This window comes from Anomaloglossus baeobatrachus, chromosome 12 (genome assembly GCF_048569485.1).
Source record: "Anomaloglossus baeobatrachus isolate aAnoBae1 chromosome 12, aAnoBae1.hap1, whole genome shotgun sequence".
Taxonomy (NCBI): Eukaryota; Metazoa; Chordata; class Amphibia; order Anura; family Aromobatidae; genus Anomaloglossus; species Anomaloglossus baeobatrachus.
In genome coordinates, this window is record NC_134364.1 from 21,155,222 (window position 1) to 21,180,707 (window position 25,486).

The window sequence follows — 25,486 nt, forward strand, 5'->3', positions numbered from 1 at the left end:
GTGGATGTGAAAAGTTAGAAGAAAAGAAAGGGAATAACTTCAATCAGAGAATATGTCACCTAAAAGGTACTTGGTTGTAAATGATTATATGTGATACTGCCTCGGGCTCCAAACTACACATCCAGACTGCTGTTATAGGGGGGCTCCAGACTATACATCCAGACTGCTGTTAAAGGGAGGCTCCAGACTATACATCCAGACTGCTGTTATAGGGAGGCTCCAGACTATACATCCAGACTGCTGTTATAGGGAGGCTCCAGACTATACATCCAGACTGCTGTTATAGGGGGGCTCCAGACTATACATCCAGACTGCTGTTATAGGGGGGCTCCAGACTATACATCCAGACTGCTGTTATAGGGGGGCTCCAGACTATACATCCAGACTGCTGTTATAGGGAGGCTCCAGACTATACATCCAGACTGCTGTTATAGGGAGGCTCCAGACTATACATCCAGACTGCTGTTATAGGGGGGCTCCAGACTATACATCCAGACTGCTGTTATAGGGGGGCTCCAGACTATACATCCAGACTGCTGTTATAGGGGGGCTCCAGACTATACATCCAGACTGCTGTTATAGGGGGCTACAGCATACACATCCAGACTGCTGCTATAGGAGGGTGCCAGACTAAACCTCCGGACTCCTGTTATAAGGGGTGTAAGGGACATCCTGAGATATGATGAGAATTATGACAATTATTCATGTCAGTCAGCTACTCCGCTATGTCGCCACCTCCCTTCCTGCTGCTTGGAAACCCAGCAAATGGGAAACTCAAGGTGTCAAAATCCAATTACAACAGCTCTTGAGCCAGGAAATCCCCTGCGGATTGAATTGCCCTACATAGGAGGTGGGAGGGGAGCTCCAGGGTTATAACCTAACTTCAATCGTCTCCTCCAGGCGATTCGGCCCCGTCAGAAGAGTTTCGATATTGGGGGGTACATCGTCCCCACAAACAAGACAGGCACATTTTCATATTCCTGAGGGCCAGACGCACGTAACACATATTTCGGCAAAACTGTATGATGAGCGTAGCCCTCAATAATTAATAACTGGCCATAGGAAGCCCCAGGACTCTCATATTTCCTATCAAAATGGAGATCAATTCACAACAACAAAAATGAGGGTCATATCTTCTGTGTGAGAAGCTCAGGGGCAGAGTTATGCTGGGAAATATAACGTTAGATTATTCTCAGCTAGCAGCAGGGGGAGGGAATTCCCAGCCAGGATGATGTCACGAGGGGGGGGGCCGTATGAGCCCAAGACAGAATAGATAAAAGTTAGGTGCAGGGGTCTGCGCTCTGTATTTCTTCTGGGGGTCATGTGCTTCATTCATGTAGTGGAGGATACCTGAAACGACCCTGGCCCCAAACAGTACCCCCCTGCATGGGCCAAACCCTCAACCCCAAGGTAATTGATACATCTGTATGCCTGCTTATGATCCATGACTTACAGTCATATGAAAGAGTTTGGGCACCCCTATTAATGTTAACCTTTTTTCTTTATAACAATTTGGGTTTTTGCAGCTATTTCAGTGTCATATATCTAATAACTGATGGACTGAGTAATATTTCTGGATTGAAATGAGGTTTATTGTACTAACAGAAAATGTGCAATCCGCATTTAAACAAAATTTGACCGGTGCAAAAGTATGGGCACCCTTATCAATTTCTTGATTTGAACATTCCTAACTACTTTTTATTGACTTACTAAAGCACTAAATTGGTTTTGTAACCTCATTGAGCTTTGAGCTTCATAGGCAGGTGTATCCAATAATGAGAAAAGGTATTTAAGGTGGCCACTTGCAAGTTGTTCTCCTATTTGAATCTCCTATGAAGAGTGGCATCATGGGCTCCTCAAAACAACTCTCAAATGATCTGAAAACAAAGATTATTCAGCATAGTTCTTCAGGGGAAGGATACAAAAAGTTGTCTCAGAGATTTAAACTGTCAGTTTCCACTGTGAGGAACATAGTAAGGAAATGGAAGAACACCGGTACAGTTCTTGTTAAGCCCAGAAGTGGCAGGCCAAGAAAAATATGAGAAAGGCAGAGAAGAAGAATGGTGGGAACAATCAAGGACAATCCACAGACTACCTCCAAAGACCTGCAGCATCATCTTGCTGCAGATGGTGTCAATGTGCATCGGTCAAAAATACAGCTCACGTTGCACGAGGAGAAGCTGTATGGGAGAGTGATGCGAAAGAAGCCGTTCCTGCAAGCACGCCACAAACAGAGTCGCCTGAGGTATGCAAAAGCACATTTGGACAAGCCAGTTACATTTTGGAAGAAGGTCCTGTGGACTTATGAAACAAAGATTGAGTTGTTTGGTCATACAAAAAGGCGTTATGCATGGAGGCAAAAAAACACGGCGTTCCAAGGAAAGCACTTGCTACCCACAGTACAATTTGGTGGAGATTCCATCATGCTTTGGGGCTGTGTGGCCAATGCCGGCACCGGGAATCTTGTTAAAGTTGAGGGTCGCATGGATTCAACTCAGTATCAGCAGAATCTTGACAATAATGTGCAAGAATCAGTGACGAAGTTGAAGTTACGCAGGGGATGGATATTTCAGCAAGACAATGATCCAGAACACCGCTCCAAATCTACTCAGGCATTCATGCAGAGGAACAATTACAATGTTCTGGAATGGCCATCCCAGTCCCCAGACCTGAATGTCATTGAAAATCTGTGGGATGATTTGAAGCGGCTGTCCATGCTCGGCGACCATCAAACTTAACTGAACTGGAATTGTTTTGTAAACAGGAATGGTCAAATCTACCTTCGTCCAGGATCCAGGAACTCATTAAAAGCTACAGGAAGCCACTAGAGGCTGTTATTTTTGCAAAAGGAGGATCTACAAAATATTAATGTCACTTTTATGTTGAGGTGCCCATACTTTTGCACCGGTCAAAATTTGTTTAAATGCAGATTGCACATTTTCTGTTAGTACAATAAACCTCATTTCAATCCAGAAATATTACTCAGTCCATCAGTTATTAGATATATGAGACTGAAATAGCTGCTGCAAAAACCCAAATTGTTATAAAGAAAAAAGGTTAACATTAATTAACATTACTAGGGGTGCCCAAACTTTTTCATATGACTGTACCCGTAAATGTATTCTGACATTATATATATATATATATATATATATATATATATATATATATATATATATATATATATATATATATATATATATAATATACTGTGAATTCCATATTGTATATATTGTAGTATCTAGTGTGCCCTTAAGGCGATTAAAAATATATAATTTAATCTTGGGCTGTTCTGTTATCTCGATCCTGAACTCCACATCTGTGAACTCGGCGTAATAGTTATCGTAATCAAATGGTGGCAGCGAGTTTATGCCAAGGATCATTGTGGGGCAACCAGTGAGATCTGCGGAGGTTTAGATATATTCCGCTCGCAGGAGTCGGGGGAATATATACCTAAAGGCTGCTTTACACCAGACAATCTATCGTGCGATAGATCGTCGGGGTCACGGTTTTTGTGACGCACATCCGGCATCGCTGGCGATGCCGGCCTGTGTGACACCTCCTAGCGACGCAGTATCACTCACAAATCGTGAGTCGTGTACTGCTCGCTAGGTTCCATAATATCGTTTAATTTAGTTGTTCATCGTTTCCGGGGTAGCACACGTCGCTCCGTGTGACACCCCGGGAACGATGAACAGCAGCTCAGCTGCATCACGCGGCCGCCGCCAGCTATGTGAAGGAAGGAGGTAGGCGGGATGTTTACGTCCCGCTCATCTCCGCCCCTCCGCTTCCATTGGCCGGCGGCCATGTGACGTCGCTGTGAGGTAAGTATGTGTGACGGGGGTTATTGACTTTGTGCGACACGGGCAGCGATTTGCCCGTGACGCAAAAAGGACGGGGGCGGGTACGATCGATTGTGAAATCGCACAATCGGTCGTACCGTGTAAAGCAGCCTTTACTCTCACTGGGAACCCTTCAATCATTGGCATAGTAGAATAGCGGCCTCCTTGCTTATTGTCGGGCAATTCCATAATTGGCATGACTATAAGAGGGGCGCTAGAGAGCGAGTCACGTGCTCTGGTGGAAAGGAGGGGTGTAACTTCCACTTCTTCCCCCCCCTTTTCCTGACAGGGGGGCTCCAGACTACACATCCAGACTGCTGTTATAGGGGGGCTCCAGACTACACATCCGGACTGCTGTTATAGGGAGGCTCCGGACTACACATCCAGACTGCTGTTATAGGGGGCTCCAGACTACACATCCAGACAGCTGTTATAGGGGGGCTCCAGACTACACATCCAGACAGCTGTTATAGGGGGGCTCCAGACTACACATCCAGATGGCTGTTATAGGGGGCTCCAGACTATACATCCGGACTCCTGTTATAGGGGGGCTCCAGATTACACATACAGATGGCTGTTATAGGGGGGCTCCAGACTACACATCCGGACTCCTGTTATAGGGGGGCTCCAGACTACACATCCAGATGGCTGTTATAGGGGGCTCCAGACTACACATCCAGACTGCTGTTATAGGGGGCTCCAGACTACACATCCAGACTGCTGTTATAGGGGGGCTCCAGACTACACATCCGGACTCCTGTTATAGGGGGGCTCCAGACTATACATCCAGACTGCTGTAATAGGGGGCACCAGACTACACATCCAGACTGTTGTTATAGGGGAGCTCCAAACCACATCCAGACTGCTGTTATAGGGGGGCTCCAGACTACACATCCAGATGGCTGTTATAGGGGGCTCCAGACTATACATCTAGACTCCTGTTATAGGGGGGCTCCAGATTACACATCCAGATGGCTGTTATAGGGGGGCTCCAGACTACACATCCGGACTCCTGTTATAGGGGGGCTCCAGACTACACATCCAGATGGCTGTTATAGGGGGCTCCAGACTACACATCCAGACTGCTCTTATAGGGGGCTCCAGACTACACATCCGGACTCCTGTTATAGGGGGGCTCCAGACTACACATCCAGATGGCTGTTATGGGGGGCTACAGACTACACATCCAGACTGCTCTTATAGGGGGCTCCAGCCTACACAGCCGGACTCCTGTTATAGGGGGGGTTCCAGATTACACATCCGGACTCCTGTTATAGGGGGGCTCCAGACTATACATGCAAACTGCTGTAATAGGGGGCTACAGCATACACATCCAGACTGCTGTTATAGGGGGGCTCCAGATTAAACATCCGGACTCCTGTTATAGGGGGGCTCCAGACTACACATCCAGACTGCTGTTAGAACGGGCTCTAGGCTAAACATCAAGACTCCTGTTATAGGGGGCTACAGCCTACATATCCAGACTGCTGTTATAGGAGGGCTCCAGACTAAACATCCAGACTGCTGTTATAGGGGTCTACAGACTACACACCCAGACTGCTGTTATAGGGGGGCTCCAGATTAAACATCTGGACTCCTGTTATAGGGGGGCTCCAGACCACACATCCAGACTGCTATTATAGAGGCTCCAGACTGCTGTTATAGGGGGGCTCCAGACTACACATCCAGACTGCTGTTATAGAGGTCTACAGACTACACATCCAGACAGCAGTTATAGGGGGTCTACAGCCTAAGTATCCAGACTGCGTTATAGGGGGGCTCCAGCCTACACATCCAGACAGCTGTTATAGGGGGGCTCCAGACTACACATCTAGACAGCTGTTATAGGGGGACTCCAGACTGCTGTTATAGGGGGCTACAGCCTACATATCCAGACTGCTGTTATAGGAGCTCCAGACTGCTGTTATAGGGGGGCTCCAGACTACACATTCAGACTGCTGTTATAGGAGGGCTCCAGACTACACATCCAGACAGCTGTTATAGGGGGACTCCAGACTGCTGTTATAGGGGGCTCCAGACTACATATCCAGACTGCTGTTATAGGGGGCTCCAGACTACATATCCAGACTGCTGTTATAGGGGGCTACAGCCTGCATATCCAGACTGCTGTTATAGGAGGGCTCCAGACTAAACATCCAGACTGCTGTTATAGGGGGCTACCGCATACACCTCCGGACTCCTGTTATAGGGGGGCTCCAGACTACACATCCAGACTGCTGTTATAGGGGGGCTCCAGCCTACACATCCAGACAGCTGTTAAAGGGGGGCTCCAGCCTACACATCCGGACTCCTGTTATAGGGGGGCTCCAGACTATACATGCAAACTGCTGTAATAGGGGGCTACAGCATACACATTCAGACTGCTGTTATAGGGGGGCTCCAGACTACACATCCAGACTGCTGTTATAGGGGGGCTCCAGGCTTCACATCCAGAGTGCTGTTATAGTGGGCTCCAGATTACATATCCAGACTCCTGTTATAGGAGGGCTCCAGACTACACATCCAGACAGCTGTTATAGGGGGACTCCAGACTGCTGTTATAGGGGGCTACAGCCTACACATCCAGAGTGCTGTTATAGGGGGGCTCCAGCCCACACATCCAGACAGTTGTTATAGGGGGCTCCAGACTACACATCCAGACTGCTGTTATAGGGGGCACCAGACTGAATAGCAAGACTCCTGTTATAGGGGGCTCCAGACTAAACATCGACTCTTGTTATAGGGGGGCTCCAGACTACACATCCAGACTGCTGTTATAGGGGGCTTCTGACCAAACATCCAGACAATAATGAAATTAAACGTGGCCTGTTTGAGAGCCTCACCTTGCGGTGACATCACAGTCTCCATTAATAAGAATTCAGATTTCTTGTGATTTGCAGGTTGCCGCACTTCCTTTTATTCTGCACAGTGTTCTCGGCATACTGCAGTCTTTTAGGCCCCGTGCACACATTGAGTATTGGTTGAGGGTTTTTTTACCTTAGTATTTCTAAGTCAAAACCTGGAGTGGAACAATCAGCGGAAAGGTATAATAAAACTCGGGCATCACGTCTGCATGTTTCACCCACTCCTGTTTTTTTCTTACAAATCTTGAGATAAAAACCTCACCAAAGACTCGTCGTGTGCACGGGGCCTTATCCTCACTGTATTTTCTCTACATTTTCAAGAGACTAGAAGTGCAAGTTTGATAAGAGTATAACTGGTGATAGATTATTGCCTCTAATCTGACAATTATCTTTTTTGGAAAAATCTGGGCAAGAAAGTCAGTGACCACGACGATTTGTGAATGAGCCCCATACTTGTACTAAATGGGGACCATAACCCCACAGAATAAGTCCCCGGGATTCTCCGCCTCATCCTTCGCGTCTATTGTTTCCTCTTCCAACAAACCAAAAATACACAAGTATCACAAACAAATATCAGTCATTATTATACTGCAGCAATTGTTTCTATATGGTCACAGGGATGACAGCAGAGGGAAGTGAGGAAAGTTATAATAAAATGCAGAAATTAAAGTTCTACTCCTAAGAGGTTCTGCAGCAGCCTCTAATGTGAATGTGTTATGCTTGTAATTCATAGCCCAATGCTCAGGCTGCAGGTGTCTCTGGAGTTGGGGTGCAATAGAGGAAAGGTAAGTGACAGGAGAAGGGAGGGGGCTGTGAAGCGGAGCCCAGTTCTAGATTCCAGTCCCTGCAGTTGCGCTGGGCTGCCGCTAGCGGGCAGTGAAGATCACTTGCCTTTGTATCTCTACTGCTGCAGCAACCTCACCTCAAAAAAAAAGATGGCAGGACTTCAGAAACAGCTGTCAGCCGGGAAGGAGCATCTCTGCAGCTAGCCTGGACCCAAACATGAGCTTCAAGGCAGCCTGGAGTGAGAGTATCAGCACATCCAGGCCACTAAGGACAGTCCATGAGCATTCAGCCTCCTGCAGCCAGCAGCAGATGCATGATCAGCAGTCCCCAGCCACACAGGAGATCAGCCTCTAATCTCACAGCAAAGCTGTCAGCTCCACATCCAGAAGAAGAGCCCATCTTAAGGAGCAGGAGCTGAGAGGAGCCTGCAGAATGAGGTAGGAGCCCCCTCCCTGCTGTCCCTGGGTGCATGTATAAGGGGGAGTGTACAATGTAGCAATATGAATACAATGTAGCAATGTCAGGATGACTCCATTCATTGTGCCTGTGGACAGATCAGGCACATGAAGGGGGGATGGCAGAGGACCCCCTAACCACACTGCCTACCTCCTCATCCCCTGTCACTATGCATGCACCCAGCACATACACAATGACACTAACCCAGGCTGATGGCAAGGAGGGGGTGGGCTATTGTGCTGCACACTTTAACCCCCCTCTGCCCATTTCTCATGCATTAACCCCTACACTGCTACAGATTAGCCATACCTATGGGCACTATGGGATAGTGATGGGGGATGAGGGGTTGGCTTTGAAATGTCAGCTTTAACCCTTCCCTGTCCAAGGTATCATGCAGCGGGACAGTCTTCCTTAGGTCTGCGTGGCAGGGAAAGGGTTACAACCTTCATTCCAGCAAACCAATGTAAATGTGTCCTCTGTAATGACATCATCATTGGATATAGCCTGTGTGTGATGCTGAGGACACCAGCAGATATGCATCTGCAGTAAGTAATTATTTCTGGATTCCAATTAATAGAGATTTCTAGATATAATATATAAATATATTAGTGTGTGTGCAGGTCTCTATATATAGTATGTGTGGATGTGGTGACCCTCTAGTGGAGGCGCCGGCTCCTGGATGACAGCCACATACCCACCAGGGTCTTAAAGCTGCATCTGACCATTTTTTCTGCCCTGGCATTTTCCTCGGCAGCCATACTTATACATAAGGGCCCCGTCCATTTACCATCATTTTGGGCGATGCAATTTGCCTTATGGAAGCTGACGATATCTTATATACAACCAAAAGAATATACAGTGAAAGTGCTGATGATCAGTGACGGCAATGGCGACCGGCTCTTTAATGATTGATTGACTCAAGGGCAGATTTACCATATGTGTGTGTATATATATATATATATATATATATATATATATATATATATATCTATATGTATAGGGGTGCGTTATGATGACGCCTGCTACCTGGGACAGTTTGGCTCATATTAATTTGAAGTTATTACTTTGCCCTTTCACCTGATCGCAGGGATTTATTGGTCACGGTGGATCAACCACTAATGTCTCCGTGTTCCTGTCACCTTATTGCTCCAAAACTCCCATAACCTGAGTGTTTGACTGTACAGAGCATTGTTGGAATTAATGACAAGAGATAAGCAGCTGCCACATAACATAATAATAATATTTATTTATTTATATAGTGCTATTAATTCCACAGTGCTTTACATACATTGGCAACACTGTCCCCATTGGGGCTCACAATCTAGGTTCCCTATGAGTATGTTTTTGGAGTGTGGGCGGAAACCGGAGAACCCGGAGAAAACCCACGGAAACACGGGGAGAACATACAAACTCCTTGCAGATGGTATCCTTGGTGGGATTTGAACCCAGGACCCCAGCGCTGCAAGACTGCAGTGCTAACCACTGAGCCACCGTGCATGGCACTGCTTATCTCTATGGTAGCTGATGGTTTAAAATCCAATTGTAGATTTTTGGCCAATCAGTAGGGTTTTGCCACCGTTTCATAGGGGTCTTGTATCACCCGAAAGCTGTAAGTGACAGGAGGCCATGCATGTTAATTTCGACAAACAGTTGCTTATCTCCAGGAAATTAAGAGAACGGATGGGGAAACATTGCAGGTTACATTGTTGGCGAACCCCATGAATTTTCATACCCTGACATTATATATATATATATATATATATATATATATATATATATATATATATATATATGAGACATATATGAAAGTATAGGAAATATGTCATCAGAAAATGCACAGCTGTTTACATCTGGTTTTTGTGTTAAATGTATGTACGTGCGCCTATTTTTATTTTTTAGCCAATATTTTTCTTTATATTCCAATTAAATATCATTATTAGAAATCTTACAATTGTCACTAATGCCATCATGGTCATTTTTAGACTATAGCTCCCTGTTGTTTCAGGGACTTTACATGTACATTAGCAGCAATGGTCAGACCTTGACCAGGAGCGTAACTACAGTAGGTGCAGGGGTTGCAATCTCCCCCAGGCCCTGGAGACCGGGGCAGCCATAAAGTCCAATGCCACTAAAAACTTGCAATAATTGTGGACCCTGTTGGAGCGCTTTCATTGGGGCCCATGAGCATGAAGTTACGCCACTGACCCAAACGCTTTCCATTTGCATTCAAGCATCTAATGAGCGTTTTTGAAATAACAATTATGATTTCCCCCCCAAAAAAACATTACGAATCTGATTTAAACAAAATGCTGATAATAGCTTCCTACTACTTTGTCTACAGGAATAGAGCAACTGTGCGTAGTGCAACCCAGGCCGTAGTGACACGTGAGAGTTGCACTGTTCGGTTTTGTGCACACGGTGCGTTTTTATCGCGTTATTTATGCGTTTAGATTTAGTTCCCATCAGTACTGTGGCTGTCGTCTATTGCACACTGGTAGCACATAACTGACCCCATGGAGATACATAGCTCTGCATAAGAGATGTGTACAAAAATCGGTACACTTTTAATGAAAGTTACTTTTTAAAGATACCTCATTTGTATATTTATACAACAGATCATCTGAAGTGTATGTGACCTTAAATAAGGGGCAGGGGCTGCTTTCACTAGGTGCAATGTTGCCCCCCCCCCCACGTACGACTCTGGGGTATCAGCTACTGTTGTCACAAAACCTCACTGTGATGTCACCCATGGTCAGTATTAGTATTAGTGTTTGTACATTTTTGGATAAATAGACCCAAGGTTTATAAAGTAACAGCATCTTCTGATTCTGCGACTTTCAGTAAATGTTTAGTCTGCGCCGGGCGCCTCGCTGTGTTCCATTACGGGTGAGATATCTGCAAAAATAAGAAAAAATGGCTGAAAATCGGCAGCGTGAAAAAAACCCTCACGTTACCACCATAGTTATCAGAGGGGCATAGAGGATGAGGATGAATTTTAGACACAAGAATATAAGAAAGCATTTTGTATTTTTTTTTTGTTTCTCCTGGTTCATTGTCACCACAAACATCTCCTTTAAGACCCCCCAATAAAGGAACACTAACATCCCAGCAGTTCCTTCCTTTTCCTTCTTCTTTAATCCTGTTTCATATTCAAGTGAACACTATGAATACTAAACAATTCTATATGTGTTATCCCATGAGCCAGACTTTCTGGCTTCAGCAGGAGCCTCCCCCCTTTACACAGGGTACAGTAGTAAATGAGAAATGCTGACCCTACTCTTCCTATTAAGAATGATTACATTTTTCATGTTGAACCAGACACATAATGTCATAGTGGCTGCAGAAGGGAATAAAACATGTTTGGATATTAGCAATCAAGTATTTGGCACCTAATGAGTTAACCTTTATTAAGTCCAAGTGGGAGTTATCAGATAGTTTTCACTGGGGGCGTGTACTTCTCCCAACCAATCATAAGCAGGCAGCAACACAACAGAAAAAGAACATGCCCCCAGCATAGCTCAGGTCTCTCAGTATGTGAGATGTAAGGATACAGCTCTGATCTCCTGGTCTAACCTCCTGCATGATTAGAAAGTGCAGCTGAGTTTAGCTTTGTCACATTGCAAACCCTTCCATCCGTTCTGCTGTACTGCCCCTCCCCCACACTATCTGTCTTAGGTTTTTCTTGCAGCTCATAAAGGTGTTAGCCCATCATGACAGCCTATATTCATAGCTGGAGCTTCTATTTTCCTCTGGACTCTGCCCAACCTTATTTGAATATTCATAGAATACCAGAAGTCACGCCCCTACTGCCCTATAGCCAACCCCATGTTTTGAAGACTTGCATAAAAAAAGTCATAAATGCTCAGTACTTTAAAGGGACTGTCTACTAGATAGATTTTGATGACCTATTCTTTGGAAGTATCATCAATAATAGAATGGTGGCGGTCCGACACCTGCCACCCCTACCAATCAGCCTTTTGGAGAATCGGCAGTGGCTAATGTACACATTGCATGGATTGGAACTGTTCAGCGCCGTACACTTTCTAGTGGCCATTCTTGGTATTGCAGCTCAGATCACATTCCCGTTGATTGGAGCTGAGCTGCAGTACCTAGTATGCATCTAAAAAGTGTATGGCAGTGTGCTGTTCTGCTTACATATATTATTTACATCAAGCTGATTGTGGGGGGGGGGGGGATAGGTTGGGACCTCCCGCCAATCTGATTTTGATAACCTAACTAGTGAACAACCCCTTTAACATAATGGTGGATTGTCTGCAGCATTTCTCACTCTTGTGCCAGGTTTTCCACACATTTCCCTACCTCCACTGAATGATGGGTCTCCGGGGACTTCCTTTCATGGAAGAACTTTACACCCGAGTTATGGATGTGCGCTATATGGGGTCTGCGTGCTTGTGATTCCCAGAATAAATTTCGGAGCCTCTGCACATGTCTATGGAGATTTATGGCGTTTCTACTTGTGTAAATCATCAACTTACGGAAAGACGAGATATTTTCTTTGTTGAGGATCCTTCATCTCTTGGGCATAGATCATTTCTAGAGAACGTCTTCCACTCTGGAGGACCCGTATTACACAGCCCTCCCATTGATATGAATGGATGCTGTGTAATACTTCATATCCCCTGTGGTGGCACTGTGGTGAAACTGAACACTTACTGCCAGGTTTCCCTAAAGCTGATCGCTGGGGCGGTGGGGGAAGTCTAAAAGGGGAACGCTATGCAATGAGCATATTGTCAAGGGATCCTTCCAACATGTAGAGATTGTCCATAGCGGGGAACAATTCTATAAACACTGATATACGTGATCTAGAATCTGATGTTACATTTCCATACCAGTAAAATTCGCCCAGAGGCCTGTGCTCTTCCTTTCAAGTGTCAATCATTGCTGCACCTTATGATCCTTTTCGTGAACCAGGCAGATCTGGATGAACAGCGCCATAGCTTCCCCACCCGATGCACTGGGCAACAATCGGTCGTCAGTGTTGAGTCCTTCCTGTGATCGGTGGGGCTTGTTGAACTGATGTGCAATATATCAGTTATGTAAGTCCTGGCACTTGGGCTGCCCTCCTGGCATAGCCCGTAGTCTCTTGGCACTGGCCCGTTCTGTCCCAGAATTCAGAGCTGTGTGGACATGAGGCTCTTTCTCTGCTGTTACGCATGCATAGTGGTTATTACAGCAGCTGCTGCTGACTTTTCAAGCTCCAGAGGAAAGCGACACAATGCAAGCTGATGAGCGTCTCGGATATTGTGCTGACATCACACAAACCATGAGACATTCAGTGACACCGCCGTGTGAATACAGAATGGAACAGATTCAATAGAGACGTAATGGATGTAGCCCGTCCATGCATATAAATCTGCTGTGTCATACACTAAGAAAATTATTTTTTGCTATGGTTGCTACCAGCAGGGGGAGCTCTCTTGCACTATTGCCGAACTGTGCAGATGTTCTACTACTGCTATCTTCTCCCAGGATGGAAAAAGGGTGAATAACTCTTTATTTGAGTCCCTAATATATGACAGAAGCTATTTGTAATGCCTGCCTGGATCAACAGACTCAGGGGGGATGTAATGGACAGACTAGAGGGAAGCCACTCACCAAGCAGGACCCCCAGAACCCTGAAACCCTTTAACCCCTATACAGGGATTTGGAATTACACAGGGCCCTGGAGATCACTACCTGTGGAAGGCTGCAGTCTGATGAGAGTAGTCGTCAGGCAGGGTCAAACCAGGAATAGCAGAACAGGGACAGAATCGGCAGGCAAGGACGTAATCAGAAAACGGAGCAGAGGTCAAATCCGAATCGGGCAGCGAGGTACAAAAACAGCAGGCAGAAGGGTAGTCAGAAAACACGCAGAAGTCAGCACAGAGGAATCACCAAACAGAATAGGGTGGATCAGGAGCCAGGAAATCAGAACTATCTCTGGCAGAGGTCATGTGACAGGAGGGGGAATAAGAAGGGTGTGGTGTCTTCCCATTGGCTGTAGCTGAACGCTGGCAACTTCAGCTGGAAGACACACGCCACCCGCAGATCCCAAGATAACCCAGCCCAGTGGATGATCGGAGCCTGTGCCCACCGATGCCGCTGGCATCGACTCCTCTCCCATCACCAGCACCATCCACGGTAGGAACACGGCGTCGCCTGGCGATCGGAGCAGAAGTCGCTGGAGCAGACTCTGGCGGTGACGTCACACTATTTTAGGGTGTGATGTGCACCATTTTAGCTAAGACCCTCAAGTTGCAAAAATAATTACCAGCAGGTAACCGAGCAACACCATTAACTTCCCGCATGCTACTGTCATAACGTTGCCCACAGTTCCCTCGCGCCCTCAGCTATCATGAGTGATTCCCGTTTTCCGTACGGCTCCGGACAGCAGCTCATTTGTTACCGTGATACATTTTGTACTCGTGAATAAGAATGATCTCCTGGGTCCTCAGCACTTGATAACACGATACTGGAAGGACGTGGGGCGCACTTCTGTGGTACAACGCGGCACCCTTTTTAGAGTGTGACAAAGAGGGCTGCTGCCCGGAAGATTTATAGATGGCGTTTAATCCCCTGAGCCGCATGCAAGTGCCAAGAGTCTCTGGGCAACTTTCCAGGTGTTTTAAAATGTTTAAAACTGAAGACCTTGCACAGAGAAGATGCCATTCTGCCACGCCGCAGTATACAGATGAGGTGCAGATATGCTTATCCTCCCAAGGTCATGGCGAAAGATGGTACAGTTCAGCTTCTACAGATCGCTGATGATTACAGTTACACCTAAATTATAGATATAAATTATACACACAGACTATTTATTTTTCTTAAAATAGATACCTGGTAGAGTGTGAAAATGCTTCCCTATACTTTACACTTTTTGCCACCTTTGTTCAATTTTGCAATTGTTGAAGAGACCTACAAAGTCCAAAAGAGGGTTGATAACAAGAAGAAAAGCTCCTGTATCTTCCCTGGTATAACTGGAGACTATATGGGCTGAAGAAATTATAGTAATAGGCTGTGATTAGTAAACGTTCTTGTATCTTCCCTGGTATCATTGGACAATATCTGACGGGAAGAAATGATAGTAATAAGCTGTAATTAGTAAAAGTTCCTGGCCCCTTCATCCATAGGGTCACTGGAGAATGACAGTAAAAGGATGACAGGGTGATAACAAGAGGAAAAGTTCCTGTATCTTCCCTGGTAGCATTGGAGATTAAACAGGAAGAGATAAATAACAGGCTGTGATTGGTAAAAGTGGTGTAACAAGAATAAAAGTTCTTACTCTCGCACCTGAATGTATGCAGGGGAAAGAAATTACAGTAACAGTAAGATGGAGTGATAGCATGAAGAAAAGTTCCTGCATCCTCCCTGGTATCATTGCAGACTGTCTAGGGCAGAGCTATGTACAGTGCAGCCTGCGGTCCACATCCAGCCTTGTAGCTGTTCCATTCCAACCCGCTGCCCAAGACAGCCGAAGGGTTGAAAACAGTGGGCCGCACCATTCCCTACGCCACCCCGGCCGCCGCTGCTGCCGATGTCACCGCTATTTGCATCCTCTGGATATGTATAGAGGTGATTACATTAGTGGAGAAGGAGCCACTGACTCTTCCAGCAATTAGCTTGTGAGACAGCAGACACAATGATATCACATCAGCGTGTCTGCTGTGCAGAGGTCATTACAGCAGAGAGCTGGGGGAATGGAGGCTAGGTGAATATGCGATTTGGGTTTTCTTTTCATTACGTGTATGGGCTCATACTGTATATAGGGGGCTATGTGGGGGATCATGCTGTATTTAGGAGCCTGAGTGGGGGCGCATACTGTATATAGAGGACTATGTGGGGGCTCACTCTGTATATAGAGGGCTAGGTGGGGTGCTCACACTGTATATAAGGGGCTATGTGGGGGGCTTTTACTGTATATAGAGGGGCTAAGTTGGAGCTTATACAGAATATAGAGGGCTGTGTGGGGGCTCTTACTGTATTTAGGAGGCTGCAGGACTCATACGGTATATAGAGGGGCTATGTGAGGGCTTATAAAATATATAGGGGTGCTCAGATAATGTATAAGGGGCTATGTGGAGGGCTTTTACTGCCTACAGAGGGGTTATGTGGGGGCTCATACTGTAGTTAGGAGGCTGTTTGGGGGCTCATACTATATACATGTGAGGGCTCATATGATATATAGGGGGCTCACACTCTATATAAGGGGCTATATGAGGGACTCTTACTGTATACACTACAATTCAAAAGTTTGGGGTCACCCAGACAATTTTGTCTTTTCCATGAGAAATGATATTTATTTATTTATAAAATAAGTTGCATAATGAATAGAGAATATCGTCCAGACAGTGACGAGGTGAGAAATAAGGATTTTTACTTGAAATAATAATTTTCTCCTTCAGACTTTGCTTTCGTCACAGAATGCTCCTTTGCAGCAATTCCAGCTTTGCAGATCTTTGGCATTCTAGCTGTTAATTTGTGGAGGTAATCTGGAGATATTTCCCCCCTCCCACAAGTTGGATTGGCTTAATCCGCACTTTTTGGTACCACACGGTCAAGCTGCTGCCCCAACAGCTCAATAGGGTTGAGATCTGGTGACTGGGCCCCTCCATTGCAGATAGATACCAGCTGCCGGCTTCTTCCCTAAATAGTTCATGCATAATTTGGAGGTGGCTTTGGGTCATTGTTCTGTTGTAGGATGAAATTGGCTCCAATCAAGCGCTGTCCACAGGATATGGCATGACATTGCAAAATGAAGTGACAGCCTTCCTTATTCAAAATCCCTTTTACCTTGTACAAATCTCCCACTTTACCAGCACCAATGCAACCCCAAACCATCACATTACCTCCACCATGCTTGACAGATGGCGTCAGGCACTCTTCCAGCATCTTTTCAGTTGTTCTACGTCTCACAAATGTTCTTCTGTGTGATCCAAACACCTCAAACTTTGATTCGTCTGTTCATAACATCTTTTTCCAATCTTTCTCTGTCCAATGTCTGTGTTCTTTTGCCCATATTAATCTTTTCCTTTTATTAGCCAGTCTCAGATATGGCTTTATCTTTGCTACTCTGCCCTGAAGGCGAGCATCCCGGAGTTGCCTCTTCACTGTAGACGTTTAGCCGGTACTATTTAATGAAGCTGCCAGTTGAGGACCTGTGAGGCGTCTATCTCTCAAACTAGTGCCTCTAATGTACTTGTCTTGTTGCTCAGTTGTGCAGCGGGGCCTCCCACTTCTCTTTCTACTCTGGTTAGAGCCTGTTTGTGCTCTCCTCTGAAGGGAGTAGTACACACCATTGTAGGAATCTTCAGTTTCTTGGCAAATTCTTGCATAGAATATCCTTCATTTCTAAGAACAAGAATAGACTGTCAAGTTTCACATGAAAGTTCTCTTTTTCTGGCCAATTTGAGAGTTTAATGGAACCAACAAATGTAATGCTCCAGATTCTAAACTAGCTCAAAGGAAGGTCAGTTTTATAGCTTCTCTAATCAGCAAAACTGTTTTCAGCTGTGCTAACATACTTGCACAAGGGTTTTCAAGAGATTTCTAAACATCCATTAGCATTCTAACACAGTCAGCAAACACAATGTACCATTAGAACACTAGAGGGGTGGTTGTTTGAAATGGGCCTCTATACACCTATGTAAATATTGCATTAAAAACCAGATGTTTGCATCTAGAATAGTCATTTACTAGATTAACAATGTATAAAGTGTATTTCTGTTTAATATAATGTTAGCTTCATTGAAAAAATGTGCTTTTCTTTCAAAAATAAGGAAATATCTAAGTGACCCTAAACTTTTAAACTGTAGTATTTATAGAGGTTAAGTGGGGGCTTATACTGTATACAGAGGGCTATGTGGGGGCTTATACTGTATACAGAGGGCTATGTGGGGGCTTATACTGTATACAGAGGGCTATGTGGGGGCTTATACTGTATTTAGGAGGCTGTGGGCTCAGACTGTATATATGAAGCTATGTGGGGGCTAATATGGTATAGAGGGGGCTCATGCTGTATATATTGGGTTATGTGTGGAGGCTCATACTGTATATAGGGGATGTTCGCATACTTAATTCTGCTTAATATTAAGTGATACAATTAATATAACTATAAAATAATAATTTGAATTAATATGTTAATATTAACATTAAGCAGAATTATTTTCAGCCTATCCATTTGGCCCCCCCACCAGTCACGGTCTCTCATGTGCCCTCTCGGTAAATTTAATTGCTCACCCTTACGGCAGCTTCACATGCACTCACCTGCCCTGCGACGTCGCTCTGGCCGGCGACCCGCCTCCTTCCTAAGGGGGCGGGTCGTGCGGTGTCACAGCGACGTCACATGACAGGCGGCCAATAGAAGCGGAGGGGCGGAGATAAGCGGGACGTAAACATCCTGCCCACCTTCCTTCCGCAGAGCCGGCGTGAGCCGAGGTGACGCAGGTAAGCTGATGTTCCTCGCTCCTGCGGCTTCTCACACAGCGATGTGTGCTTCCGCAGGGGAACGAGGAACAACATCGTACCATCGCTGCCACGCAATTATGAAAATGTCGGACACTACACCGATGATATGATTACGACGCTTTTACGCTCATTAATCGTATCAAAAACGCTTTACACACTTCGATATCGACAGCGTCGCCGGATGTGCGTCACTTTCAATTTGACCCCACCGACATCGCAGCTGCGATATCGTAGTGTGCAAAGTACCCCTTAGTCTATGGGAAAGGATTATTAACATGCTGTGATTGGTAAAAGGGGTGGTAACAAGAACTATACTAGAGGAGAGGGGTAAAATGGCAGTAGAAGGATGAGGGGGTGATAGTATGAAGAAACGTTCCTGTAAATCCTCTGGGAGTCTCTGCAGGTGAAAAGATAACATGGACAGGCTCTTTCTTCTTGATACAACTTGATACATTCATTTGTAACAGACAAGTAAAAGCAGAAACTAAAGCTTTTTATAGTTCTCCCCAACACGAAATAAGTGCTGCACCCCGAATATTGTATCTAGAATATTGTATCTAGAATATTGTATCTAGAATATTGAACCTGGTGTTATTTAAAGATATTATTGGCTTTAAAATGACACCAAGATCTAAGCTCTCGCCTTACTATTCCTATCATTCTACTTGTGACAAGCATATAAAGGACACTGGCAATTGTTTCACAATTAAGGGCTGCATATTATGTTTCATCTTAGATTTTTACTATTCCAATGCATCTAAAATAAAAAAGTATTAAATACATTTTTAACTCTTCTGGAGACAGGAAAGTGCAGGGAGTAATGATCACTGATGTCACCTAAAGCTTGTAAAGTGTCTCTGATGAGAAGTTTGCCCTCTGCACAATGGACCAACATATAGGAATAAATCAATCTGTTTCCATGAAACCCAGTTGTGTTAATTTGACAATATCACAGCATAATGGTGTCATATCACTGGGGGCTGTGAGATCGGAGTGAAGAAGCCGCAGGGTCTACGTCGTCCTCCAGAAGCTTCTATAGGAAATTAGTGTGTGTCATCTCCAGAGTTACTTTCTATTTATTTATATTTCTGTAAATAACAAATATTGGAAAAATAGTTGTGTTATAGTCTCAAAGTCTGTAAGGTTGAAGGTAGAAGTCCATCACGCTCAACCCATAGCCCAACATGATCCATAGGAAAGCAAAAAAATATGAGGCAAACAGTAAGCGCCACATTAGGGGAAACATTCCTTCCCGACCCCGCATATGGCAATCACACGAGCTCCCAAGTTATATCGTGAAAGAGCAAAACTGATCATTTCTACTAAAAATGAATTCTCTACTTTTTACATTATTTTATATATTACAGAGACCATTGAAATATAGGATTATTTCATCTGTGCAGATTCATATCCTTGTACATAGGAGCAGTATTATAGTAGTTATATTCTTGTATATAGGAGCAGTATTATAATAGTTATATTCTTGTACATAGGAGCAGTATTATAGTAGTTATATTCTTGTATATAGGAGCAGTATTATAATAGTTATATTCTTGTACATAGGAGGCAGTATTATAGTAGTTATATTCTTGTACATAGGGAGCAGTATTATTCTAGTTATATTCTTGTACATAGGGGGCAGTATTATAGTAGTTATATTCTTGTACATTGGGGGCAGTATTATAGTAGTTATATTCTTGTACATAGGGAGCAGTATTATACTAGTTATATTCTTGTACATAGGGGGCAGTATTAAAGTAGTTATATTCTTGTATATAGGAGCAGTATTATAGTAGTTATATTCTTGTACATAGGGGCAGTATTATAGCAGTTATATTCTTGTATATAGGGGCAGTATTATAGTAGTTATATTCTTGTATATAGGGGCAGTATTATAGTAGTTATATTCTTGTACATAGGAGCAGTATTATAGTAGTTATATTCTTGTACATAGGAGCAGTATTATAGTAGTTATATTCTTGTACATAGGAGCAGTATTATAGTAGTTATATTCTTGTATATAGGGGCAGTATTATAGTAGTTATATTCTTGTATATAGGGGCAGTATTATACTAGTTATATTCTTGTACATAGGAGCAGTATTATAGTAGTTATATTCTTGTACATAGGAGCAGTGTCACAAACCACCGGGGGGGTCACTCAGAAATCCCCCGCGCTGGCTACCAGTACGTCACGATCGGGGGGGTAACAAGCAGGAGTCACCCCTCCTTTATACCTCCCGACCGACAGACAGAGCACGTGACGCGCTCTCTAGCGCCCCTCTTATAGTCAGGCCAATTATGGAATTGCCCGACAATAAGCAAGGAGGCCGCTATACTACTTATGCCGATTATTGAAGGGTCCCCGGTGAGAGTAGGGTATATATTCCCCCGACCTCCGCGGGCGGAATATATAATATCTTCCCGAGTCTCACTGGCCTCCCCACAATAATCCTTGGCACAACTCGCTGCCACCAACCGCTTCACGGTAACTATTAGCCGAACACACAGACGTGGGATTCAAGATCGAGATAACAGAACAGCCCAAGATTAATTATATAATTTAATCAGCCTAAAGCACACTAGAACTACAATATATACAATAGGGAATCTACAGAATATACATATGTCAGAGTACAGTTACTGATAAAGCATGGTTTTCAAACAGGTATGCAATTCAATCAGTTACCTTGTGCGTCTGGCCACAGGGGGGCGCTGTAGACCAGGTTTCCAGGAACTCCCACAGATGTTTCCTACACGTGACCCCCAGCGAAAGAACACCGGAAAATGGCCGAAGTAGGGTTATCAACCTGGGCAATCCAGGTCCCCTCCTACCTTAGTGACCTCACAGGGAAGCACTGCCACTCCCCCTGCATGGATCAGAATTATCCAGCAAAGGGGATATTGGCCATAACTTTGCCTGGGAGCGTCGTAGGCAGACGCCAATGCTCTCATTGTGACAGTTATGAATTTAGCTACAGAACGAGGGGACTCATGACCTGTCTGCCAGTTCCCCATTGGCTGATATCACGCCTGGGGCATTTCCCAATGTCCTGCTCCCATAAAAAGGGTGTGCCGGCATCGTCCGCATGCGGAGACACCATTTTTATGGTTGCCATATTTATCGGAAATATGGCTTGCGAGATATGAACCATTTTTTACTGGAGTCGTTCTGTCTGGCTATTTCCATAGCCTTGTAATGAGATACAACTCTTGTTACAGGGTGACGGCAGGGAGTCATCCTGTGTCCATTGTTCCCACACCACCTCATTTCCATATCACAGGACATGGCCATGGAGGTGTAACACCTTCACAGATGCTGGACATTGAGAACAAGAAGGGAGGGGGCACTGCCAGGGAGTGATGAGAGCGATTATGACTGGAGTCATAATTCATCTTCATATCCCGGGATTTGCCTCACACCTCCCCCCTTTTGAGGGCGCTAGGGGGCAGCACACTCCGGTGTTCCCCCGTGCGCCCGTCCGCGACCTCTCCTTGTCGGGACAGCCCGTCTGCGTTACCGTGGTCACGGCCCCTTTTGTGGCGAATGGTGAAGTTGTATTGCTGGAGCGCAAGGCTCCATCGCAACAATCGCCCATTCGTCCCAGAGACGGTGTGCAACCAGCTGAGGGGATTGTGGTCCGTCTCCACGATGAAGTGGCGCCCGTATAGATAGGGTTGCAGACGCTGCAGGGCCCACACTATGGCCAGGCACTCCTTCTCCATCGTGGAATAGGCAACTTCCCTTGGTAACAGCTTCCTGCTCAGGTACAAGACTGGGTGCTCTTGGCTCGCAGAGTCCACCTGGCTGAGCACCGCACCGAGGCCGAAGTCACTGGCGTCGGTCTGTACTACAAACGGCCGCGTGAAGTCGGCTGCCTGTAGCACGGGCGGGCTGGACAGGGCGTCCTTTAGGGCCCGGAAGGCTGTCTCGCAGTCCATTGTCCAATCGACTGCAGAGGGCAGCTTCTTCTTGGTGAGGTCCGTCAAGGGCTTTGCCAGGCTACTATAGCATGGAACAAACCTCCTATAGTACCCAGCGGTCCCCAAGAAGGACATCACCTGCTTCTTGGTCCTGGGGGTGGGCCAGGATGCGATGGCTTCCACTTTCTCAGGCTCGGGCTTCAGTGTTCTCCCACCTACCCGGTGACCGAGGTACTGGACCTCGCTCATGGCCAGCTGACACTTTCCCGGCTTGATGGTCAAACCTGCCCGGTGGATCCGCCTGAGCACCTGTGCTAGATGCTCTAGGTGGTCCTCCCAGGTGGGACTGAAGACGGCAATGTCATCCAGGTACGCGGCCGCGTACCCTTCAAGTCCCTTGAGCAGGGTGTTGACCATCCGCTGGAAAGTGGCAGGGGCATTCCTCATCCCGAATGGCATCACCGTGGACTCGTACAGTCCAAATGGGGTAATAAAGGCAGAGCGTTCCCTGGCCTTGCGAGTCAGGGGGATCTGCCAATATCCCCGGCTCAGATCCATGATGGTCAGGTACTGAGCCCCGGCCAACTGATCGAGCAGGTCATCGATGCGTGGCATTGGGTACGCATCGGCGACCGTGACCGCATTGAGCCCCCTGTAGTCCACGCAGAACCGAGTGGTTCGGTCCTTCTTAGGGACGAGGACTACAGGCGAGGCCCAAGCGCTGTTGGATGCCTGGATCACCCCCAGCTTCAGCATCTCGTCAATCTCCTGGCGCATGTGTTGCTGCACCTCCAGGGAGACCCGATATGCTGAACGCCGGATCGGGGGATGATCCCCAGTGTCCACGTGATGGACAGCCAAGTCAGTCCTTCCGGGCTGGTTGGTAAACAACCCCCGGAAGGGGTGTAGGGTGGCCCACAGCTGGGACCATTGGTCCTCCAAGAGCTGGTGGCCAACCTCCACATCCTCAATGGATCCGCCTGCCCTAACCTGGGCTAGCATATCCAAGAGGGTTTCCGCTTCTCCCTCCTCGGGCAGGTTGCACACGGGGAGCGCACATGCCTCCCGCTCATGATGTGCCTTCATCATGTTCACATGGAAGGGCTTCCGCCTTCCACGGGCAGGGTCCAGGGTGACCAGGTACGTCACAGGGTTGAGCTGCTGGTACACGAGGTATGGGCCTTCCCAGGCTGCCTGAAGCTTGTCCTGTGGTACGGGGACCAGTACCCACACCTTTTGACCCACTTGGTAGGTCCTCTCACAAGCGTTCTGGTCGTACCAACGCTTCTGATCGGCCTGGGCTTGAGCCATATTGTCGTGTACCAGTTGCGTCAAGGCCTGCATTTTGTCCCGGAAGCGCATGACATACTCGATAACCGACACTCCAGGGGTGGCCAAATCCCCTTCCCAAGCCTCTTTCACCAGAGCCAGGGGGCCCCGCACACGTCGCCCGTACAGGAGCTCAAACGGTGAGAATCCTGTTGAGGCCTGTGGAACCTCCCGGTAAGCAAATAACAGGTGTGGGAGATACCGCTCCCAGTCACGCCCATGGGAGTCGACCAACATCTTAAGCATCTGCTTTAAGGTGCCATTGAACCGCTCGCACAGGCCATTAGTCTGTGGATGGTACGGGCTGGCCACCAGATGTCGCACCTGGACTTGCTTACAGAGGGCCTCCATCAGCTGGGACATGAATTGGGTCCCCCGGTCAGTGAGCATTTCCTGGGGAAAACCCACTCGGGAGAAAATCTCCAGCAATGCGGTGGCCACCTTGTCAGCCCGAATGGACGACAAGGCCACTGCTTCTGGGTACCGGGTGGCATAGTCCACTACCGTCAGTATGAAGCGTTTCCCGGAGCTGCTGGGGATGGCCAGCGGGCCGACCAGATCCACAGCCACCCTCCTGAAAGGCTCATCGATGATGGGCAGAGATACCAGTGGGGCTTTGGGGCGTGGCCCCGCCTTCCCCACTCTCTGACAGGTTTCACACGAACGGCAGTAGGCAGCCACATCGGCCCCCATTTTTGGCCAGTAGAAATGCTGGTTTAACCTGGCCTTGGTCTTAGCGATCCCTAGGTGTCCGGCCATCGGAATCTCATGTGCGATCCGCAACAACTCCGTCCGGAACGGATAGGGTACCACCAACTGTCGGTCCCTGGGCCACGCCTCCGGTGAACCCTGCTGGACCGTGGCCCGGTACAGCCGTCCTTGGTCCCAGACCACTCGCTCCGGGTCCGAGTCCGAGGGAGGCTGTGCCGCCTGCTCCTTAAGAGCTTTCAGGCTGTCGTCAGCTTCTAACGCTGCCTGAAACCCCTGACTAGATGTGGCCAGAATCGACGAGACTGTCACATCTTCAGTCAGTACCCCGGGACCTGTGTCCTGGCCTCCTGACACCCCGGTTGTGGGGGAACCATGCACCGAGATCTTACCTGGGAGCACTTCCGCTCCTGGACCGGCCCCAATCTCACCTGCCTGTTCCCCTCCTGCAGCAACAGAACCCCGCTGTGAAATCTCTGGGGACCCCACATTTGCTGTGGTAGCCCCCACCCCACACACTGGTCCTCCCCCTGCAGCACCCTGCTCTCTGCTTATCCCTGCAGAGGGCAACAGATCCCAGCTCACAGGCTGGTTACTTGTAGAGGCATTGTCACACCTTTCTCTGACCCCCTCCCCTGTCACAGCTGCAGCTGAGTGTGTGTCTATGGTGTCTATGCAAGCAGAAATATCAGAGTTCACTCCCTCCTCCCTTACATCATTCATAGATACCACATTAACATTGTCCGGAGGCATGTCAGTACTGGCTGAAGGTTCAGCCCTTGGTTGGGGCCCGAACTGGGAGGTTATCTGCCCCAAATCTGTCCCAAGTAGCACGTTTGCAGGGATCCGATCAGTTACCCCCACCTCCCTCACCCCCCGCCCTGCGCCCCAGTCCACATAAATGTCAGCAACAGGCAGCGCCGGGTCAGTGCCTCCAATCCCGGAGACAGCGAGGGTTTTTCCAGGGATCAAGTCTTGGGGGGACACCATCTCAGGCCGCACCAGAGTCACCTCCGAGGCGCTGTCTCGCAGTCCTATGGTCACAGACCGGCCGACGGTGACAGGTTGGAAGCTGTCCAGGGACCTACCACCACCCCCACCCACACAATACACC

General features: G+C 46.9%; 1 protein-coding gene across 3 annotated transcripts in view; it reads left to right on the forward strand.

The window, feature by feature from the left end:
- The first annotated feature begins 7,606 nt into the window (after positions 1–7,606).
- EVL (Enah/Vasp-like) overlaps positions 7,607–25,486 on the forward strand; it is a 178,561-nt gene continuing 160,681 nt past the window's right edge. Inside the window, exon 1 of one of the 3 annotated variants that reach the window (XM_075330001.1) lies at positions 7,607–7,929. In XM_075330001.1, the coding sequence (XP_075186116.1) occupies positions 7,925–7,929 (5 nt within the window). In that variant the 5' untranslated portion in view covers positions 7,607–7,924. Of the gene's footprint in view, positions 7,930–8,401; positions 8,494–25,486 lie in introns of those variants that run through there. The other 2 variants (XM_075329999.1, XM_075330002.1) reach the window with 2 other exon arrangements.